The following is an 18409-nucleotide window of genomic DNA, read 5'->3' as shown; positions in this document are numbered from 1 at the left end:
ACAGGTATGTATGGAAAGTGCTCCATACATGGAGCCTACATACATCACAGAAAGTAAATCGCTCAGTAAATCACCCTGTTTGTCAGGCTTGCTCGGAGCTGAAGGGATGAGGTGCTTATGCTGGGTGACATCCAGATCACCACAGCGACATGTCAGATGCATTCCTGAGTAGGTTGTGGCAAGCTACACGGGCACATCTTCCCTTAAATCATCTGAACCTTTTTCGGCAGCTGATGCCGCTAGCACAGATACATGGCTACGCCATGCGCGTTTCCACCAGCATTTCCACAGGGGAGAGCGAAGTGCACAAACATACTTTGTTCTTTTGCGTAGGCGTCAGCTTTTCTCAGGCAGAGATATTAGCAAAATCCAGTTTCATCGATATACCATGCCATACCTGGTGTTGAACATTTAACACCTGTAAGAGCTTCCTGACATAAAGTCCTAAATTTAGTAGTGCTACAAAGGGTAGCTGAAAAATATTCACCTAGTTAATAATTGAAGCTCCTGACTGTTATGATTTGGCTTAAACTTGTTTAATGATTTTGTTAGTGCATTAAAGTCTGAACAACTAGTTTGTCATTAAGAAGTGTCCAGAAATGGCTTATTTTACTATTTGTGCAGAAGCTGCTGGTGAACACTTTCCTGATTTCCTACTGTCAGATAGTTTCACAGACTTTTCCTTAGCTGCCACCACCTGAATGAGAAGTGCAAACAGTCCAGTTTGGCTGGTCGTGTGTCTTTAATCTCGCAGTGAGTAATGGTGCCTGCACCAGACCTATTTGCTAGTCCCTCTCTGCAGCTGCTTTGGGGGCCTGTGCTCTTTTTCACATCTGTGTTGGCAGCAGCTGCACGTTCAAAATGGAAATGAATTTAGACCATGGAGAAAGGATGTAAAAAGCGGGAAGGACTGCGCCATCTGAAGGGCCCCACTTGGAAGGCCAGATGCCAAGACCTCGCCAAGAGCTGGCTTCGCTCTCTGGAGACGTTTCGGGGCCGGGAAGCCTTAACCACCCCACGCCGCGGCGGCGGAGGGCAGCGTGCAGTCGCGCCGCCCTGCCGGGAGGCGACGCCGGGTGCCCGGGCCGCGGCGGCCCAGCGCGGGGCGGGCACTGCGGCGGTCCCTGGCGGCGCCCCGCGGCGCAGGCCGCTGTTCCCCGCCGCCCCTCGAACCGCCCCTCGCCGCGGGGGGCAGCGGCACCGCAGCGGGACGGGAAGGGGGGGTTGCTCCGGGGGCCCCGCTCACTAGACCCCTCGCCCCCGCCGCGTTTACGCGGTGCCGGAGCCGCGGCGCCCGCGGGGCAGCGCGGCCGCGCCGGGCACAAGGGCGACGGCGCCGCCGCAGCCGCGGCCCGCGCCGGGCACACGCCGAGAGCGGCGACCGTGCACCTCCCCCGCGACCCCCCGGGCGGGGAGACCTCGGCCCGGCCCGGCCCGGCCCGGCGGCCCCGTCGCCGGGGGCTGCTGCGGAAGGGGAGGTGCGCGGCGCCGGCGAGGCCCCGCGGGAGCGCGGCGGGGGCGGGGAGGGAGCGGGCCGGCGCCGTTGCCGGGCGGGGCGGCCCTCGGGCGGGCAGAGGGAGGGAGGCCGCCCAGTGGTGTCATAACAGTCCCGCCGGGCCGGGAGGCAATCGCCATGGAAACCCGGTCCCGCCCCAGGCCCCGGTCCCGCCCCTGCCCCCCGGGAGAGCGGCGGGGCCTGGGCGCAGCATGGCACGCGGCTGCCGCTGCGCCTGAGCGGCTCGGACGCGCCCCGGCGGCGGCGGCGGCGGCACCCGCCCCAGGCGCTCTCTGCGCGGGCACGGCCAGGTAGAGGGGCGGAGGGGAGCGCGGCGGCGGCGGCGCCTCGCGGGGCGGCGGGGGGAGGCGGGGCAGGCCGGGCCCCCTCCCCCATCCGCCCGCCCCGCGGCCCGGCCTCCCACCTGGTGCCAGGTGCCCACCCGCCATCTTCTCCGGCCCCCGCGCCCCCAGGCCGCCGCAGGGGCCGCCAGGGTGGGACATTTTTTTTTTTGTTCTTTTTTTTTTCCCCTGTCCCCGCACCCACAGAGAGGCCCGGACGTGTTGCCATGGCCGAGGAGGCCGCCGCGGCGTGCTTCAGCGAGGATGACTTTTACTGTCCCGTCTGCCAGGAGGTGTTCAAAACGCCCGTGAGGACGATGAACTGCCAGCACGTGTGGGTATCTGCGCCTGCCTCCCTCCCTGCCTCCCCCCGCGCCCCCAGCGGCGCCTGCCTCCCCCCGGCTGGGCGCCTCTTGCTGCTCTGCGCCCCCGTTTTCTGATGCTCGGCCTGAAGCGGCCGTCCTGGGAGAGGAGACGTGCGGCAGCCGGGTCAGCTGAGCCCTCGGGAACACCTGCGCTGTGGATGGACACGCCTCCGTCACGGCCCGGTTTAAAGCTTGCGTCTCAAGTGTTACATGAGTGTTTGGTTTTTTTCTCACCCGTTTCTTTTGTAGTGAATGAGCACTAATCAGTTTAAAAAGCCACATCTTGTCTCTGTCAGTCCTATAAATGATCGCCAAGTTTTACTGCAGTTGAAAACATCTTACAAATCTAACGAAACTTGCATTTTTAATTTTATAGTTTCCTGTTCACTTTCGAAAAATGACCATAGTTTAGCTGTTCTCTCTTTCCGTTTCTGTGCTCACAGTGGAAAAGTATTTTTTTTTTCTTTCAGAGAAACATTTAATTACAAACTAATAGTTTGTAAAAACACAAAATAGCTTTGGCAGTTGATACACTCTGCTTCAAGGAAAAGAAAATGGTCTGTATGCTGGTAAGGAGAAATGCAAAAGCTTATGAATTGAAATCTTTAGTAACACTTAAATGAAGCTTTGCATTATTTTTGGCTCTGCTCGAGGACAATAAACAGGAGTTACTGATAAAAACTTTTGCAATATCGCATGCCAACTACACCGTTTAATATCTCATTAATGATCAATCTGATGCACAGTTTAGGAACAGTAGACAGTAAATAGTAAGATCTACCTAAAATGCTTTGCCAAGTTCCCCTAATTTCAGTAGGGGAATTACAGTTACATTTTTGTAAGTGCCACTGTTTTATTTTACTTATATTTTTATAAGGTTTTATATTCAGCAAACCTTTATTCTGATATGTATCTCCCCCCCCCAATAATCGTGCAGCTCTCTTTTAACACAAAATATCCAGCTTCTTTCACTTTGTTAATCTGTGTTTGTGGTAACTTTTCAATTTAGGTTTTGCAGGAAGTGCTTCTTGACAGCTATCAGAGAAAGTGGAACACATTGTCCTCTCTGCCGGGGGAGTGTGACTAAAAAGGAAAGATCATATCCCAAAAGGGCTCTAGATGTTGAAAACAATATGAAGAAAGCTTCTGGGGGCTGTAGATGCTGTGAAAAGCAGGTAGAGTAAAACTTTATAAACAGTTGAGTAAATTTTTCTTACTTTTGACCTGATTCTGCACGCACTTACTATGTGCCATTCATGCCTCGTAGGTAAAAAGCTTACAGCAGTTTGCAGAACTTAGCTTTGTATGGGTTGTGCGTGTACTAGGCATGCAATGCCTACTAGGTATCCTAACAGATATAAGCTAAAAGAGGATAGTGGATTGTTTATAACAGTGTTTTATGTGGAGTGTCAAACTTTCTCCAAAACAATGAGAAAAGTGAATGTGACTATAAAACTAACAAAACAGAAATTAAATAACTGGAAATGAAATTTGGAGAATAGATGGAAAATCTCAGAAACTCTCACTATGGAAATGAAAGTTTGTAAAACTACTGTAAAATTTCATTTAAAAACCCAGCAAATATGTATGGATTACTCGCTGTGTACATGCAATCATATGTAATTTTGCTCTGTCCTACAAAACATTAGTCTGCTCACTTGCAGTTTGTAAAGAGGTCACTATTTTCAGAACATTGGGTGAAATCCTGACCCCAGCTGAAATCAACAATAAATGACATAAATGGATCCAGGATTTTAGCCACATGTTTTATTTGCAAAGCATCAAATCCAGGTAGTCTTCATATTAGTTTCATTTCACTTGGAACTTAGTTGTGCTGACATGAAAATTAGTCCTAGTGGAAAGCTGAGCTCCTTGCTTTGTTCTGCCTGACTCATGAGGATGAAAAAGCTAGGAGAAAGAAACAATAACAAGTTGCTGAACTGGAAGGAAGAACAAAACAGACCCCCAAAAGAACTGGAATGGATTTTAGATGCAGATGTGTGAGATGGGGTCTTGTATGATTTCTAAACCCATAGGCACTAACTGACAGTGCTGTTGGACCTGAAATTCTTATTTAGTGCATGTCCAGCACAGCTGTGTTCCGACTGATCTGAGCAGCTCATTGTCTTGTCTTGCATTCAAGCTAGGTAGATGTCCCTGAAGTTTGTATTCATTCACCTCTTCCGCCCCCCAGCCCATGAAGTTAGGTGTTCTCAGAACACACCTAATGCAGAAAGACTGGACTCTGCACAAAACAGCAGCAGGCTAGAGAAGGCTGAAGGAGCAGTGGTGCTTATCCCATCCTCCAAGCCCACTTCCCCACCCGCAGTAGCTCATCACTTACTCATCCTGGATGCAGGAGGTGTAGTTTCTGTGACTTTTCAGTCAAATGGAGTTTACTCACATTTTTTACTCTTGATACAGAACTCTCAGTTGCCTGGCTGTTTGGTGTTTGAGGAGTGGGATTATTCTTCATTCTCACAGAGTGGTAGAGACTGCAGAAAAAGGAAGGAAGTGTTCATCCTGTTGGGGAGACGTCAATTCTAATTTCTGCTGCATGTGATGCCTAAACAATTCCTGCATGCATCGCTTTCTATTGGCAGAATTACTTCTTCCTATCCTTGGATTATTTAGTATAATGTCAATAATTTGACATTTCATTTACAGGTTAGGTTTTCATGGATGAGGCAGCATTATAAAACGTGTAAGAAGTATCAGGATGAATACGGTGTTTCTTCTATTATACCAAACTTACAGATTTCCCAAGATTCAACAGGGAACAGGTAATCAGGGTGTTCTATGTATAACAATATATCTTCCTCTTTATTTTTTTTTCCTAAAAGGAAAGTGTTTTATTTTTCAGGACACGCTTTCTTTTTGTAATAATTATTGTCCATATTCTTATGCTTCAAAAAAATTTTTGCAGATTTCTTTTTCACTCATACAGAAGAAAACTTTTCTAGATGGTGGTTTGGAATGTCTTCTAGGGGGTCTTCTAAAGATTGCATAGCATTTCCACCTTTTTTTCTTGCCTTCACAGCATTTGAGCAGCTTGCTTTGTAACAGATTTCATTGTATTTAGCCCCAGGGAAGTTCCCTTCTCTTATCCCCTTCCCTCCCCTTTCCTAAATCTGTTTTAGCGGGTATCCTGTTGCAAAACATTACTGTGCAAGCTTTTGATTTCAGATTGAATTTGCTTTGAACTGATCTTTTATGAAATGCAAAAGGAACTCCAGTATGTTTTATACCATAAAATGAAATGCCATTTACCCATCTGTTTTCAGACAATAAAGCTGAAGAACTTCATTCTTGATGCTTTCTCGTGCCATGTGTTTCTTGGTTTGCTTTTTGCGCATCTTTATTATGACCTTTTTTTAGAGCTTTATTATATATAGCTTATGCATTATTTATTATGTGTTGCTATCTATTTTTTGGTTTTGGCAGGCTGAACTTCTGTGTGTTCGGGTTTCAACCCATCAGTATATTGAAAGTGGAAATTTTACGCTGTTACCAGAACTAGTTGCAGTGATGTTTACCTGAAGTGTCTGGATATTGTTATATAGCTACTCATTGAGTATGCCACAGTAGAATTCTTGTGCTTATAACATTACAGAACTATAGAAAAAAATTTACTGTGATCAGATCTGTGATTGTAAATATTCCTACTCTTAGGATTATCAGCATACCTGAGCAGTTTCTGGCTTAGCTGGAGGTGCATGTATGGTCAAATTTACTTTCTAAAATGTTCCTGTTTGTCACTCTTACTTTAGGAGATAGTAGATTCCCAACACAATGTAGAGAAATTTATCTTGCTGGAGTTAAAAGTTGTAAATGATTTGTATAAGCACATGGCAATTAAATGACTATTACATTGTCCTAAATAAAAAAAAAACTTAGAAAATGCACATAATTCATAATGATTTTTGAGCTATGTATCTGTAATCTCCCCTGTCATTCTTGTTGACTAAGTAACCATTGTATTATGTACCACTTTCCTATTAAATTGCATAGTATTTTACTAAGAGTCACCATGGTAACTAAATGCTGAGAAATAAGTTGATATGAAAGAAAAGTTTGAACAGTGGTACAAGTTAAAGTATGGGCCATTATATGTTTTGCCTTAAAATTCGTGGGATTCAATGGAGGGTTTTTCCTGTTACCATTAAACTCTTTAAAATCTTGATAGCGAAGTACAATAATACCAATTTTCTTTTTCTTTTTCTTTTTCTTTTTTTTTTTTTTTTTGTAATATAAAGTAGCAGGAGTGATACAATATCTGATAATGGAGAGAGGGCTAATAATCAGACACTTCAAGGAGATACAAGGTAGGCTGCTTATTTTTCCACAGTTATTACTTAAATAGACCCAGCAAATCATAGTATAAAATTCTACTAACTAATAAGAAGTTATTACAAATTTTAATTAAAAAAAATGTTTTTTCTATATTTGTATCTATCCATAAGAATTTGGTTCCTCAGCACCGAATTTGGTTCTTTCTCAGTTCAAACTGAAGGGTTTGAACTAAAGGATACTACCAGTAAATAAGAATGGGGTGCAGCTGCAATAAGAGCAAAAGAATTTTCTAAAGTCAAAGTCTCAAAAGAATACATGTTGACATAGAATTTTAAAGCAAAATTTAATATTTGTATTTCAGAAGTAGCAGTGAAACTCTAGTAGTGCTGCTATAATATCAAAGACTTCTTTTGGGGGGGCAGGATTATTATCAAAATAACAGATGATTTAGTGTTATTTTCCCTTATCTTCTCACTTCTCTAGCACTTTTTCTAAAACTCTTTGCTGTTTAATCCTACATATTTCTGTTTACAGTGGACATCCAACCTTCAAATGCCCCCTGTGTCAGGAAGCCAATTTTACTAGACAGCGCTTGCTGGACCACTGTAATAATAGACACCTTTATCAGATAGTTCCTGTAGTAAGTACAGTTGCTTTTTTATGTATGTTTCTTAAACTGCTTTTGGTTTTTTTTATAAATGCTTCTTAAACTGCTTTTGTTCTAATTATATGGAATAGTGGGAGGATTTTAGACTATCTGCAGTTGCTAGTCTATAACTGTAAAGGTCACTGTGCTCTGAGAACGAAATTACTTAATTCAGTGTGTTTAAATTGAGGAGTGACTTTCATTTGAAAATCCTTGTCAGCCATAACTGTTAAGCTTCTTGTCAGTTGTAAGGCATTTCTGACATAGCTGCCTCATTTATCTTGAGTTGAAACAAACTCAGTTTTTGAGCCTGACATTTACTTTTCCTCTTCAGTTACTAATTCAGATTCTAGACAATCCCACTTGTAATCAAACTATTATTTCACATGAAACCTAAAGTTACTAAAAATCAAAAGATTGGAGGAGGAAAACCCTATTTTTTATTTTCATGTTTGTTTTGTTTTCAGTTGTATCTTGGATATTATTATTTTTATTTATTTATTTATTTTTTTACGCAATTGCATTGTTCAAACAAGCAGAGAGAAAGATCCATGCAAACACTAACTAGGGTGCAAAATCACTTTCTCTTCTAAATTTAGAACAACAGAAATCAGCATAAAGAGTGGTAGGCAGGTGTGATAATCCACCACACCTAGCAGACACGCTAACGCATTTGGCACATTGAAATGTAATTTTTGAGTGTTATGCACTTGAGGAAAAAGAGCACTTTATGATTTTTTTAAGTAAACATTTCTACTACTATTTCAGTAGTGGATGAGTAATAGATTAGTCAAACGTGTCTTTAATGCATTCTGTATTACAATTAACCTTTTTTTTATTATTATTATTCTCTCTCTTTCCCCTCACCTTCCAAATTTAGATCTGTCCTATTTGTGTATCTCTTCCTTGGGCAGATTCTAACCAGGTTACAAGAAATCTTGTTAGTCATCTAAATCTAAGACATCAGTTTGACTACGGAGAATTTGTGGTAAGCTTTTTCTTCTTTGATAAGTGGGGAAATAAATGGTAACTTTTTTCTATAAATAAAAATGCTGAATAAATATTCAAGCCAAATTTGTTTCTGGTCTGGAAATGCTGACAACTCAGAAGTAAGCCTGCACGTTCTTAGACTTTTTCCATTATCAACATTAAATGCTACTGGCGGTAGGTGTTGTCGACAGTTAAACCATGCTCCAAACTGATTAAGAACACTACACTAAAGACTTCAGTCATCAGTCTGAACTATTTGTCCTTCTATAACAGTTTATTACTCCTGCTTCTGAGGGAAGTGTAGTAAATTCTGATTTGCTTTAATGACATATTTCTGACCTTTTTTGGCAGAAATGACCAAATCATAGTTCTCAGAACTCGAAGTGCAGCTTGACTAGCTGCTAATGCTACTCCAGCCTTTGCTTCCATGTGGTGGGAGAGGGGCTGCAATGTGATACAGGAAGAGGTGTGGCATTAAATCACTGTTTTGGTTGCCTTCTTTCAGGCTCACTTTCACTTTGAGTAAGTGACCCTGGAGTAGATGCAAAGCTACATACACAGATGTAGTCGTTGGGTGGACTGCAAGTCAAGCCAACCAGCTAGTTCTGCATATTGGATCAGATAGCTGGAGAGTTCGTGCTCTACTTTCTAGAGTATTTGATAGGATTCAGGGTACACTGTTTGAGCTTTGTGGGGGACACATGGTTCCTGAGGCATAGGCAGCCTTGCAGGTTAAGGAAAGCACAGAAAAGCACACTTTTCTTCATGTCCAATACTCTGTGGCAAAGGAGTGAGGAGCTTGGAGATAATACAGGGGATTGGCCTCCTCAACATGAGTGCATCTTGTGTGTTTGAGGATGTAGAACTGGTGACTGGAATTCTGATTTGGCGAAGCTTCCAGAATCATACTAAAAAGGTGAATTACTCTAGTGTATGAATGTTTTGGAATATAGCTCTTCAAAAGTCTCAAGGTTAACCACCCATCTTTTGTGATACATATTTGCTTTCTCTTTTTAAGCAGCATATCCTCCACAATCTATGATTGCTGTTGTCTGGGGATTCTGTTTTGTTTTTATTGATAGAGGAGGTTGTGGCTGGTTGGAAGCCCTGTTATAAGAATTGCAAGACACATTCTGTTCTCCTGAGCTGACTGTTTTGTAACGTAATTGAGCCAGGGAGAAATGATGGACCCTTCTACTTAATGAGCCATGTCCCACTCATCTGATTCTTCTCCTGTGTCTCATGTCCCTTGGTACTTGGTTAAATAAAAGAAATTGCGTAATATAAACAATAGTCTAGTACATATATAAATGGAGAGTCTTCATCTAGGTACTGTTTCCTATGTAAAAATGTGGAAAGTGTACAATTAAACTAAGTAATATGCTACATCTTCAGTATTTATCTGTTTTTGATGATGATTTCATTTTGTTTAGAATCTTCAGCTTGATGAAGAAGCCCAGTACCAAAATGCAGTTCAAGAATCCTGTCATGTGAACTTTTAAAGTATAGATCCCCTTCAACTTACTGATTATCTGAGGGGGAAAAGCTACATGAATTCTCTTGGTAATATGAAATGTATATTAATAAAAATGGAATTCAGTAAGTAGTTTTCAGGTTTAATTTTTCCACACTAATAAGGAATTTTCATAAACAATTAAGTGATGTTTTTACTGAGTTCTGTCCCTCTGGAATTAGGGACCTTTTTGAAACTTCTCACTGTTGTCTTGATTGTCTTTAACTTTTACTACCCTGTTAATTATATAATTTCTTTTTATTAATTCCAGATGTTTTAATTCACCAATGACAACTTTGAGAATAATATCTTTAGAAGTCAGTAAAGATGCTCTATTGCACTATTTTTTTTAAGTTCAGTTTCCATCTGCGAAGATAGCTCTGAGATGATGATTTTTTTCCTCCTCCCACCTGATGACAAATATTTGTTTTGATATTGTGATTTGTTTTTTACTGTTACTATGTGAATGAAAATAAATGGGGCCAAGTTATAAAGTCAAAATATTTGCTTTCTGTAGATCAGTAGTGCAGAGTAGGTTTCTTTCACATCTCTTAAAGAAAAAACGATGCTATAACCCAGGAATAATTAAATCTATTTTTTCCCCCTCTTGGAACATAACTGAAGTTGGACACTTGCAGGCTGAACGGGTAGGTGAGAAGTTTTCTCTGTGCCTCCAACTAATAAGGAAGAGAATTGCCCTGACATACTCCTTTCTGAACAAGTCAAGATGACATGCAAATATAAAAAAGGTGTACTTTTGGGGGGGGACGAGGAGGAAGGAGTATACAAATATGATCAGCTAATTTTTCATTTTATTCAAACTTTTCAAAGAATTTCTATTGTTGCATAAGAAATTCAAGTCTTGGTCTTTTCCATCTTTCATGGAAGACTGTACCTAGAAAACTAATTGGCTTAAGACCTACCAACACTCAGACATGAACTCGTTTGTTACAGTAAGACTGTTTAAAACTTGGGCATCTTACTGCATCTAAAGGCCCCAAAAAAACAGTTGAGAAGAAAAGCTTTCCTTGAAGTAGTTATCTGCATATTTTGAGTTCCTATTTTAGATTTCCACATTCTCAGCAAGAACCTCAGTAAAATCAGAAAAACATATCACTTCTAATGAAAAATCCTTTTAAAAGAATCTTCAGGCTTTTTTCTAATAGTTAGGGAGGGAAGGGGAAAAAAAGCTGCAATGATTACTTTTCAGTGAGGGGTGTGTATGTGCATGTGTACACGCACGTGTGCAGGTGTGCGTCTTTTCAGATTGGCTTTCATGGGGCCTGGAAATTTTCCATCCATGGTAAAAGTAAATTGTCCTGAATGTGTATTCTGTTGGGATTCACTCTTCATCCTGCATCATTATTGCCCATTCTCAAGCTGTTACTCTTAATGGGTATTGTGTACATGGTGAAGAATATATCCAGTAACTTTCCTACTCTGGTGATTTATGTGTGATAATATTACCCATGCAGCAGAAGTGCAATCTGCTTTTTGTGGCCTGGCTCCTCTTTGATCTCCAAACAGAAGTTTGGATTATTCTTTAAATATTAGAATATTTCGTATTTCAAAACTGGCGAGGTTGAAACACACCATCCTGCAGTATAATGGGTTTCAGAACAGAATTTGGTTATAGTATGTTGTGAATGTTGGAACTAAAACACTATACACTGTAACGTTAAATTTCTGTCCTCTGTTTTTAAGAGTGACTAAAAACACAGAGAAAATGAACTTTTCAGAGATGTCTTAAGGCTGTATCCTTTTTATAACAACATGCCCAATACTTTATTATTGACTAAAATGATAGCCTGCTGCCAAAATATCATCTGATTTTTTTTATTATTTTTTTTTTTACTACTCCTTCTCTGTTTGCCCCCCGTATTCTTTTCTGTGTCTTTTCATGCATCTGTCAGCTGTAGTTTTTGTGTGACCATGTACTGATTTAGAGTGGTTCACTGATCCAGCTGCAAAGTTTGTTTGGATTCCTTATTTTTTCTTTTCCTCTATAAAGCCAACTATGAAATAGTGCCCTTAGACAGAAAGGAATTTCAAGGTAACCTGATGGTCAAGTTTTAACTTTTTAAAATAAAAACACATACCATGGTAATTTTATTACTGTATGCATTTCCTAAGGAATTTAATAGTTACATGTAAGTTTAGTTAACTTTTTTAGATTCAATAAAATATTTATATGATGTGGCAATAAATGCCTACAGCCAATACAGATTTAGAACACCTGATTGACACTGGAACTAGTTATTTCTGTTACTTGAACATATCTTGAGAACTGCAGATGAAATTACATCTATTTTAAAACTCTGGGAAACAAATTTTTCTATAGCAATAATTAGTTGTCACTTGATGCATAGTTGCTGAAATAGCATTTTAGTTATGTTTAGATGTTGAGAGACTTGAATGCACATTTAAAGCAACAAATGTATATAAATGCAATATAAAAAACAAAACTTCATGTCTGGAAAATGTTTATCTTTTTTATTTGCATATGTAATTTGCATCCAATCTGTATTGGCAGGCACTGCCTTCCTTAATATTTTATTACTTCTACTATGAAGCGATTGCATCCAGTACATTTACTAGGTAAGCGTTTAATGAAAATGAAACAATCTGATTAAATATGCTGCTGCTGTTCATGATCTGTCTCACTGAAGCTCAAATGTGCACAAAAAGCTGTGTATTTGTAGTGGGTGATGCTTGTACTGAAAACACACAACTTTCACTGGAAGTTTGCTGTTGAGCAATGTTTTCATGTTCCATTGTGTATGGTTTCAATATAGTATATTATGTTTGAATTGTATTTTCTATTTTTTCTCCTATTAAAGTATTTTATTTTCTGTTTGTCTCTTTGTTGCATAATAAAGATGATCCGTCCCTCTGATGCTACTTCATCCTTTCCAGACACTCCCTAAACTTAAGTTCTTGGTCACCATTATGCCTTAACAATTTAAATGATTAGAATGGCATGTATGTTGCTGGAACTAATGAGGTACTGCATTAGCTTATGATCCTCTCATGAGCTGGCAAGTTATCTTGTATCATGTCTTAAGATTGTTGCCACGAAGCAAAAAGATAATAAGTTTAGGCAAAACAGTGTTATTCATGCTTGCTCTTTCCCCTGTTCGTGTGCTGATGTCCCATAGGATATTGATGGAGAAATAACCTCATAAAAGAAGAGAGAAAGAAGTAAGTAACATTTAGGGCCAATAGCAAATTTCATTATTTAAAGGTAGATTTACTGAGAAAAGTTAACCTTTTTGTGAGGAAAGGTAAAAATCAACAAAGATTGATAGGTTTGGGCTGGTTGCATTACTGGACCAGCACTCTAGCAGCTACGTGATCGTTCTAGCTATTATTCTGCCCTGTACTTCTGAGCTGAAAAATCTTGTGGTTATTTCTCTGTGCTTGTATGTCCTATATCTTAAGAACGTATACATTGTAATACGGTTACAGAATTGAGTTAATGTCTTCATATTGTTTTGAATGACAGAAATAGAGCAAAAAATGTTTATTTTTGGTGCATTGTTCTTTCCCCCTTAGAATGTAGTTTTCTGAGTTCTAAACAGATTATTGTGTATCCCAAATCTGGTTATAAGCCTCTTGTTAGAGATTGTTTTATTTCATTTCACTATAACGAAGCACGTTTCATTAGAGTCAGAACGCACTCCAATAATGTGTTTAATTCTCATTGATAGTGCGTTAATTATAGGAAAAGTGCTCTTTGGGGGTTCTCTTTGTGCTAGTCCAGCAACGCCCAAGTTTGGACTTTGCTCGCAGGGAAAGGCAGGGACTGTTGTGCAGCCAGGACATCTGACAGGTAGTCACGGCGAGAAGGTGTTCTGCATTTGGAAAACATTTCTGGATCCTGTTGTGGCTTTTGAGACCAGTGAGATTTGAACACACAAGTGTCTGTTAAAACTCTACTATAAACGAGTATTTCTAGTTTATTTATTATATCCTTCTTTGTTTTATGCTGAAACAAACATTAATTCATGGATGCTCCTAAGAGATACGTGCTTTGCTAAGTCTTGAAAAAGCTGTGCAACTTATGAAAAAACTAGAATGTAGCAGGCACGCTTCTGTTATCGCAGACAGGCGGGGCTACGAGAAGAACTTACAGATGCAGCTTCAGGATTTTTTGTTGTTGTGGGGTTTTTTTTTAGGGTTTTAGAATTGAGAAATTAACCACGAAAGGACATGCACATTGTAGTTTTTTTTCTCCCTGTAGTATGCATTTAACCTTATTCTAGATATTTCATTTTTCTTTTGTGTCTTGTTACATGTGCATTTGAAAATACATAGAAGACAATATTCGGTGCCTTTGCTTTGGGAAGGCTTTTCAAAAGTGTTTAAAAAAAGCCACTTCCCAGTGAATTACCAAACTTCTTGTAGAGCTGGTTTGGTTCCCCCCCCCCCCCCCCCAAATAATTAAAGTAGGTCTGTACTGTTTCTTACACTGCTTCAAGTATAGGCTTTCTTTGGGAAAAGCCAGCCTTCACTTTCTCCTTTTTGAAATCAAAGCCCTAAACCAGCCTTATTCTATCTGTAACAGTTTTCTCCACAGTCATATGTCTCTTTTTTGGGGGCCGTGATCAACAGTAAGATCTAGAAAAGTAGATCTTATTTTTATTTAACAACCCCCCACTCCCTGTAAGCTGTTAGGAAAATGAAAGAAAAAAAAAAAGTGAAGTCATCACTGCCAAATGCATTCTGTGGAAGGCATCTAATTCAATTTTAAATCTTAGCCTGAAATCCTCTGTATACATTTAGGATACATTCCTCAGTTTCATGAAGCCAGAGGTCATCTCCCATGGCTTAGTGACAGAATACTGTTTTTATGAATGTGCTTATAAGGACACTTAGTCACTGAGAAAAGTGTCTCTCACTGTTACTTTATTTTGTACTCTCTCTCTGGGTTTTGGTCTTTCTGTTCCTTTCTTTCTCTGTATGTCTTTCCCTGCAGCAATTCTCATCAGTTCCCCCATCTAAGTTTCCCTCCCACTGTCTCTTCTGTCTTCTAAAGTAATCAGCAATTAAATAACTAAGATTATATTACTTAGTTACTAAGTATCATCTCATATTCCTTATGCCTTATGAGTTCTTCTGGCTGTGCCCTCAATATCTTGGGGCTGAGGGGGGCCTCTGGGCTAAATTAAGAAACTTAGCACCACTGGCTTTCAGACTTAGCGTGCTAAGTTTACTTCTGTGGTTGGAGGAGTTTATATTTCTCAGAAAGTATATTTGCAGTTTGAAAAACTGAAAGTCTGTCAGTCAGATCTTAGATTCAAAGTTTCTGAATGCTGGAAGATTTCTCCCCCCTCCTCTTTGTGTTTTTTGTTGTTTTAGGGGGGGATTTTAGAGATTAAGGTTATGTAAAAAACCAAAAACATCTCATGCAGACCTGCTGTTCAAAGGTAATAGATGCTTTTCAGAAAACCTTGCTTCAGATTTTCTGTTTTTGCAGGTGTGGATGAAAGACAGTAGGATGGTGTGGGGGTTTGTTTGTTTTTTTGTTTTTCCCCCCAGGGTAAGTATGGGCAGTAGTGTCTCAGAAGATCCAACTTGTGTATCACCTCAGCTGTGAGATTGTTCAAACTTTAATAGTTTTTTTTGTCAATATTTTATTTCATAATTTAAGCCACAAGGGGGCACTGAGTATTTTTGGGTTGTCTCTAAATAAACATAATAGTTAACTACTTAGTGAATTAACATCTTTGTGCTCCTAGACACTTCTAGATATGGGATATCTCTATCCAAATATTAAATATAATGTAATATTTTTGTTTGTTTGTTTTAGAGAGTAAGAAAGAAAATTACTGGAATCATTCAAATCTACTGCAAGAATATTTTGATTTACTTTAAAACCTCAAACTTACAGATTTATTGTTTTGTTCTATTATCTGGGGCAAGTAAGTTGTATTCATCCAGGACTCTACGCTGTAAAAAACACTGAGTGCACTCAAGTTCACGAGTGAACATGAAATGTAACATATTCATGCTAACCGAACGTGTACTGGCAAGTCCCTTCATTCCCCAAAAGCATGCTTTAGAGGTCGTCTTTAAAATTACAATGTTGTCATGCACATAGGAATCACAAGGGGGCATCTGAGGACTACTGCATTCCGCGATGCTGAGCAGTGGGGCTGCTGCTGATCATATTGACTTGCTTTATGAAACTGCACACATGTCAACGACCTAGCTAATCATGTGTGAGCTAAACCTTTCACAGCTGCTGGAGTGAGGAGATCTGCTAGGTGCCAAATACAGGCATGCTTCAGTATCCCTTCCTATTACTTAGGTCTTATAAACGCCCCTCTGCCCGCACACGCAATAGTCTGGGGCTGCTGCAAGCCTCTGAAATAGAGACGGATTCTCCTAGCTAAGGCTCCATCATCGCACAGAGAGCTGAGTATCCCTGGAGTATCCCCCTGTACTGGCATGATATTTAATGGGTAACTGCAGCCACCCGCTACAGTGTACTGTGATCTGATTAATGTTTACCATAAAATATCCTTGTGTAAAAACATGTCAGGCGTGGTTCAGATTCCAATGGAAGAGGGAGAGATGTAATCCTGTTTCAGGTAATTATCTAACTTATGAAAGACTATCACACAGAAGAAAAGATAATGGTTAAAGTACATGTCTGAAGTGACAGTGAGCAGTAAGGGATGAAATGTTACACAGCCAAGCTCCTGCTTGTTGCTTTTTAATGTTGCTTTTTAGTTCAGTTGTAGATAAGTAGTGGAAGGAAACTGAAGGTTTGTTGCATTTTCCTGAAGACCCTTAATGAAAGCATGATGTCATGTTTGCTGCTCTGCAAGAAGATGGAACACTTTGATATTTGTTATGATTTTCACCTTCTCACATTACATGGCAAATGATATTCCAGGTTTGAGTTTCCTGACTTGAAATATTTAGGTGTCCAGACTGAAACATTTTGGATTTGATTGAGAAACTCTCAATCTTTCACATTTATCTGACAGCCCCTGTCTAGACACCCTGTTCAGGCTGCTCTCTATTTAATTTAGGAGCTACTGTTGCAATGTTGTCACCATTTGGGAGATGAATTGAAAAAGTGAAACTAATTCAGGCAAGACAACACAGGAAGTTTGAGACAGTGCAAGGAACAAACTACTGCCTGAAAATAATACACAGACCATTTAAATATCCTCCCACTCTAACAGTTGGTCTATAAGCACTGCTAAGTGGGGTACATAATGCCCTATAAGCCAGCGCTTTTCAAGGCTTTTAACTAATTCCTATCACTTGAAATTCACATCAAAGCTCACGATCAGCCAAGTCCCACCCAAATGTCAACAAGCGATCACGAATCATGTTAGTTCAGTGAGGAACATACTGATCCCCAAATTATCAGAGCATCTGTACTAAAATACAGAGCAACAAAACTAATCAGACAAATAGAAGAATACAAGCCAAACATGCTAGAAAATCTGTGTTGATATAGAGCCACTGTTAATTGTTTTATGGTTTGAGTTTCCATTTTGAAATTGTTTCTTCAGTTTTTAAAAACAGCATTTGCAAGCAAAGTAGGAGTTGTATTATTATTCCTTCTATTATTTCTTCATTATCCCCAGACATGGCTTCACTAAGCACACTAAAGCATGTGCAGCTTTACATCGTGCGTTGGGCAATGCAGATGGATGTTCCTTATTCAGGGTAAGACCTGCAGCATCATTACTTGTTGGGCTGCAGCGGTGGCTGCAGGTGCCAGCGCCAGCCTGCTGTTGCAGGTGCTGGGCAGACCCAGAGACGACGCCGGCCCAAGGGAACATGCAGTCTGCTCCCTGGTGTTGCCCATCTGCCTACTGCTAGTGAGGTGAGCTCAGCAGGAGATCGAAGTGGTCATTGCAGGAGACCTGCACCAACCTCCACAGCAGTTTCTGATGCCTTTCCTTTTTGTTGCTTGTACTAGCAGCAGGGAAGCATGTGGGTCTATGGGGAAAGAAATCCAATTGACTGGCAAGAGCTCAGATTTTGCAGGTGTCTCTTATAGTTACTCAGGGCTCATTAGACAGCTCAGCACCCATAAAAGTTGTGAAACATGTTCAAGGCAAAGAATTGTAAGAAGGGTAAAAGCAATCAACCAGCTAAAGATTTGCTCCCTCTCCTTTGTGTTTAGTGTTTTTACTTTTTCTCAAAATACACAACATGAGTCAGAACACTGGTGGACTCTAACAGCAGATCAAAATGGTAATGGAAGGAACATCCTTGGTCCATAGGTCAGCATAAAGTCCCTAACAATATGAAGAAAGGACCTGTGCTACTTTTAGCTGTTATGTGCCCAGCTAACTGAGGAACAAAGACATAACGTAAGACCATACCATTCTCTGTGTACATCTGAAAATGCACATCATCTATTCAAGTAAGTTGCACTATCCTTTCTTAGTGCATCTCCAGTAATACTCATTCAGTTAGGCTCTTACATTATATACCCTGCTGTGGGCTTTGGTCTTACAAGTTGGATTGGGCCCATAGTAATCTTCATCTTTAAAGTAAAATGCAAAGAGCCATGTATCAAAACCCTTATGGAAAATAAGGGATAAGTGTATTGCCTGAACATAGACAGTAAGTCAGTGATAACACAAGATGTACATTGTTTCAGAGCATGTGGTCACAAAAGCAGGTACACTCTGTAGAAAAGCTCTTCAGTGATTAGACTGAAAAAAAAATCATTAAGATTGCCTATCTATTTATTAACTTTTTCTCAACATGTATTAACAATCCATTCAG

The 18409-nt window shown here is 40.3% G+C and overlaps 1 protein-coding gene across 4 annotated transcripts; it reads left to right on the top strand.

Annotated features, from left to right (window-relative positions):
* Positions 1-627: 627 nt before the first annotated feature.
* Positions 628-12495, top strand: RNF138 (ring finger protein 138). Of its 4 annotated transcripts, none has more exons than XM_026119625.2 (8): positions 628-753; positions 2044-2170; positions 3211-3376; positions 4869-4984; positions 6458-6526; positions 7029-7134; positions 8021-8128; positions 9564-12495. In XM_026119625.2, exons 2-8 carry the CDS (start codon positions 2064-2066, stop codon positions 9630-9632), a joined length of 741 nt encoding a protein of 246 aa, XP_025975410.1. In that variant the 5' UTR covers positions 628-753; positions 2044-2063; the 3' UTR covers positions 9633-12495. The 4 variants fall into 4 exon arrangements, with proteins under 4 accessions (XP_025975410.1, XP_064363682.1, XP_064363680.1 ...); XM_064507612.1 differs by lacking the exon at positions 628-753 and adding an exon at positions 1597-1806 and having other exon boundaries at positions 6461-6526; XM_064507610.1 differs by lacking the exon at positions 628-753 and adding an exon at positions 1603-1806.
* The last annotated feature ends 5914 nt before the right edge of the window (positions 12496-18409 follow it).

This window comes from Dromaius novaehollandiae, chromosome 2 (assembly GCF_036370855.1).
Source record: "Dromaius novaehollandiae isolate bDroNov1 chromosome 2, bDroNov1.hap1, whole genome shotgun sequence".
Lineage (NCBI taxonomy): Eukaryota > Metazoa > Chordata > Aves > Casuariiformes > Dromaiidae > Dromaius > Dromaius novaehollandiae.
This window is presented reverse-complemented; position numbering and strand designations above follow the sequence as displayed.

Coding starts and splice junctions, on each gene's coding strand:
- RNF138 (XM_026119625.2), top strand. CDS start 2,064: ATGGCCGAGGAGGCCGCCGCGGCGTGCTTCAGCGAGGATGACTTTTAC. Junction 2,171..3,210: donor ACGATGAACTGCCAGCACGT/GTGGGTATCTGC, acceptor TTTTCAATTTAG/GTTTTGCAGGAAGTGCTTCT. Junction 4,985..6,457: donor CAAGATTCAACAGGGAACAG/GTAATCAGGGTG, acceptor TGTAATATAAAG/TAGCAGGAGTGATACAATAT.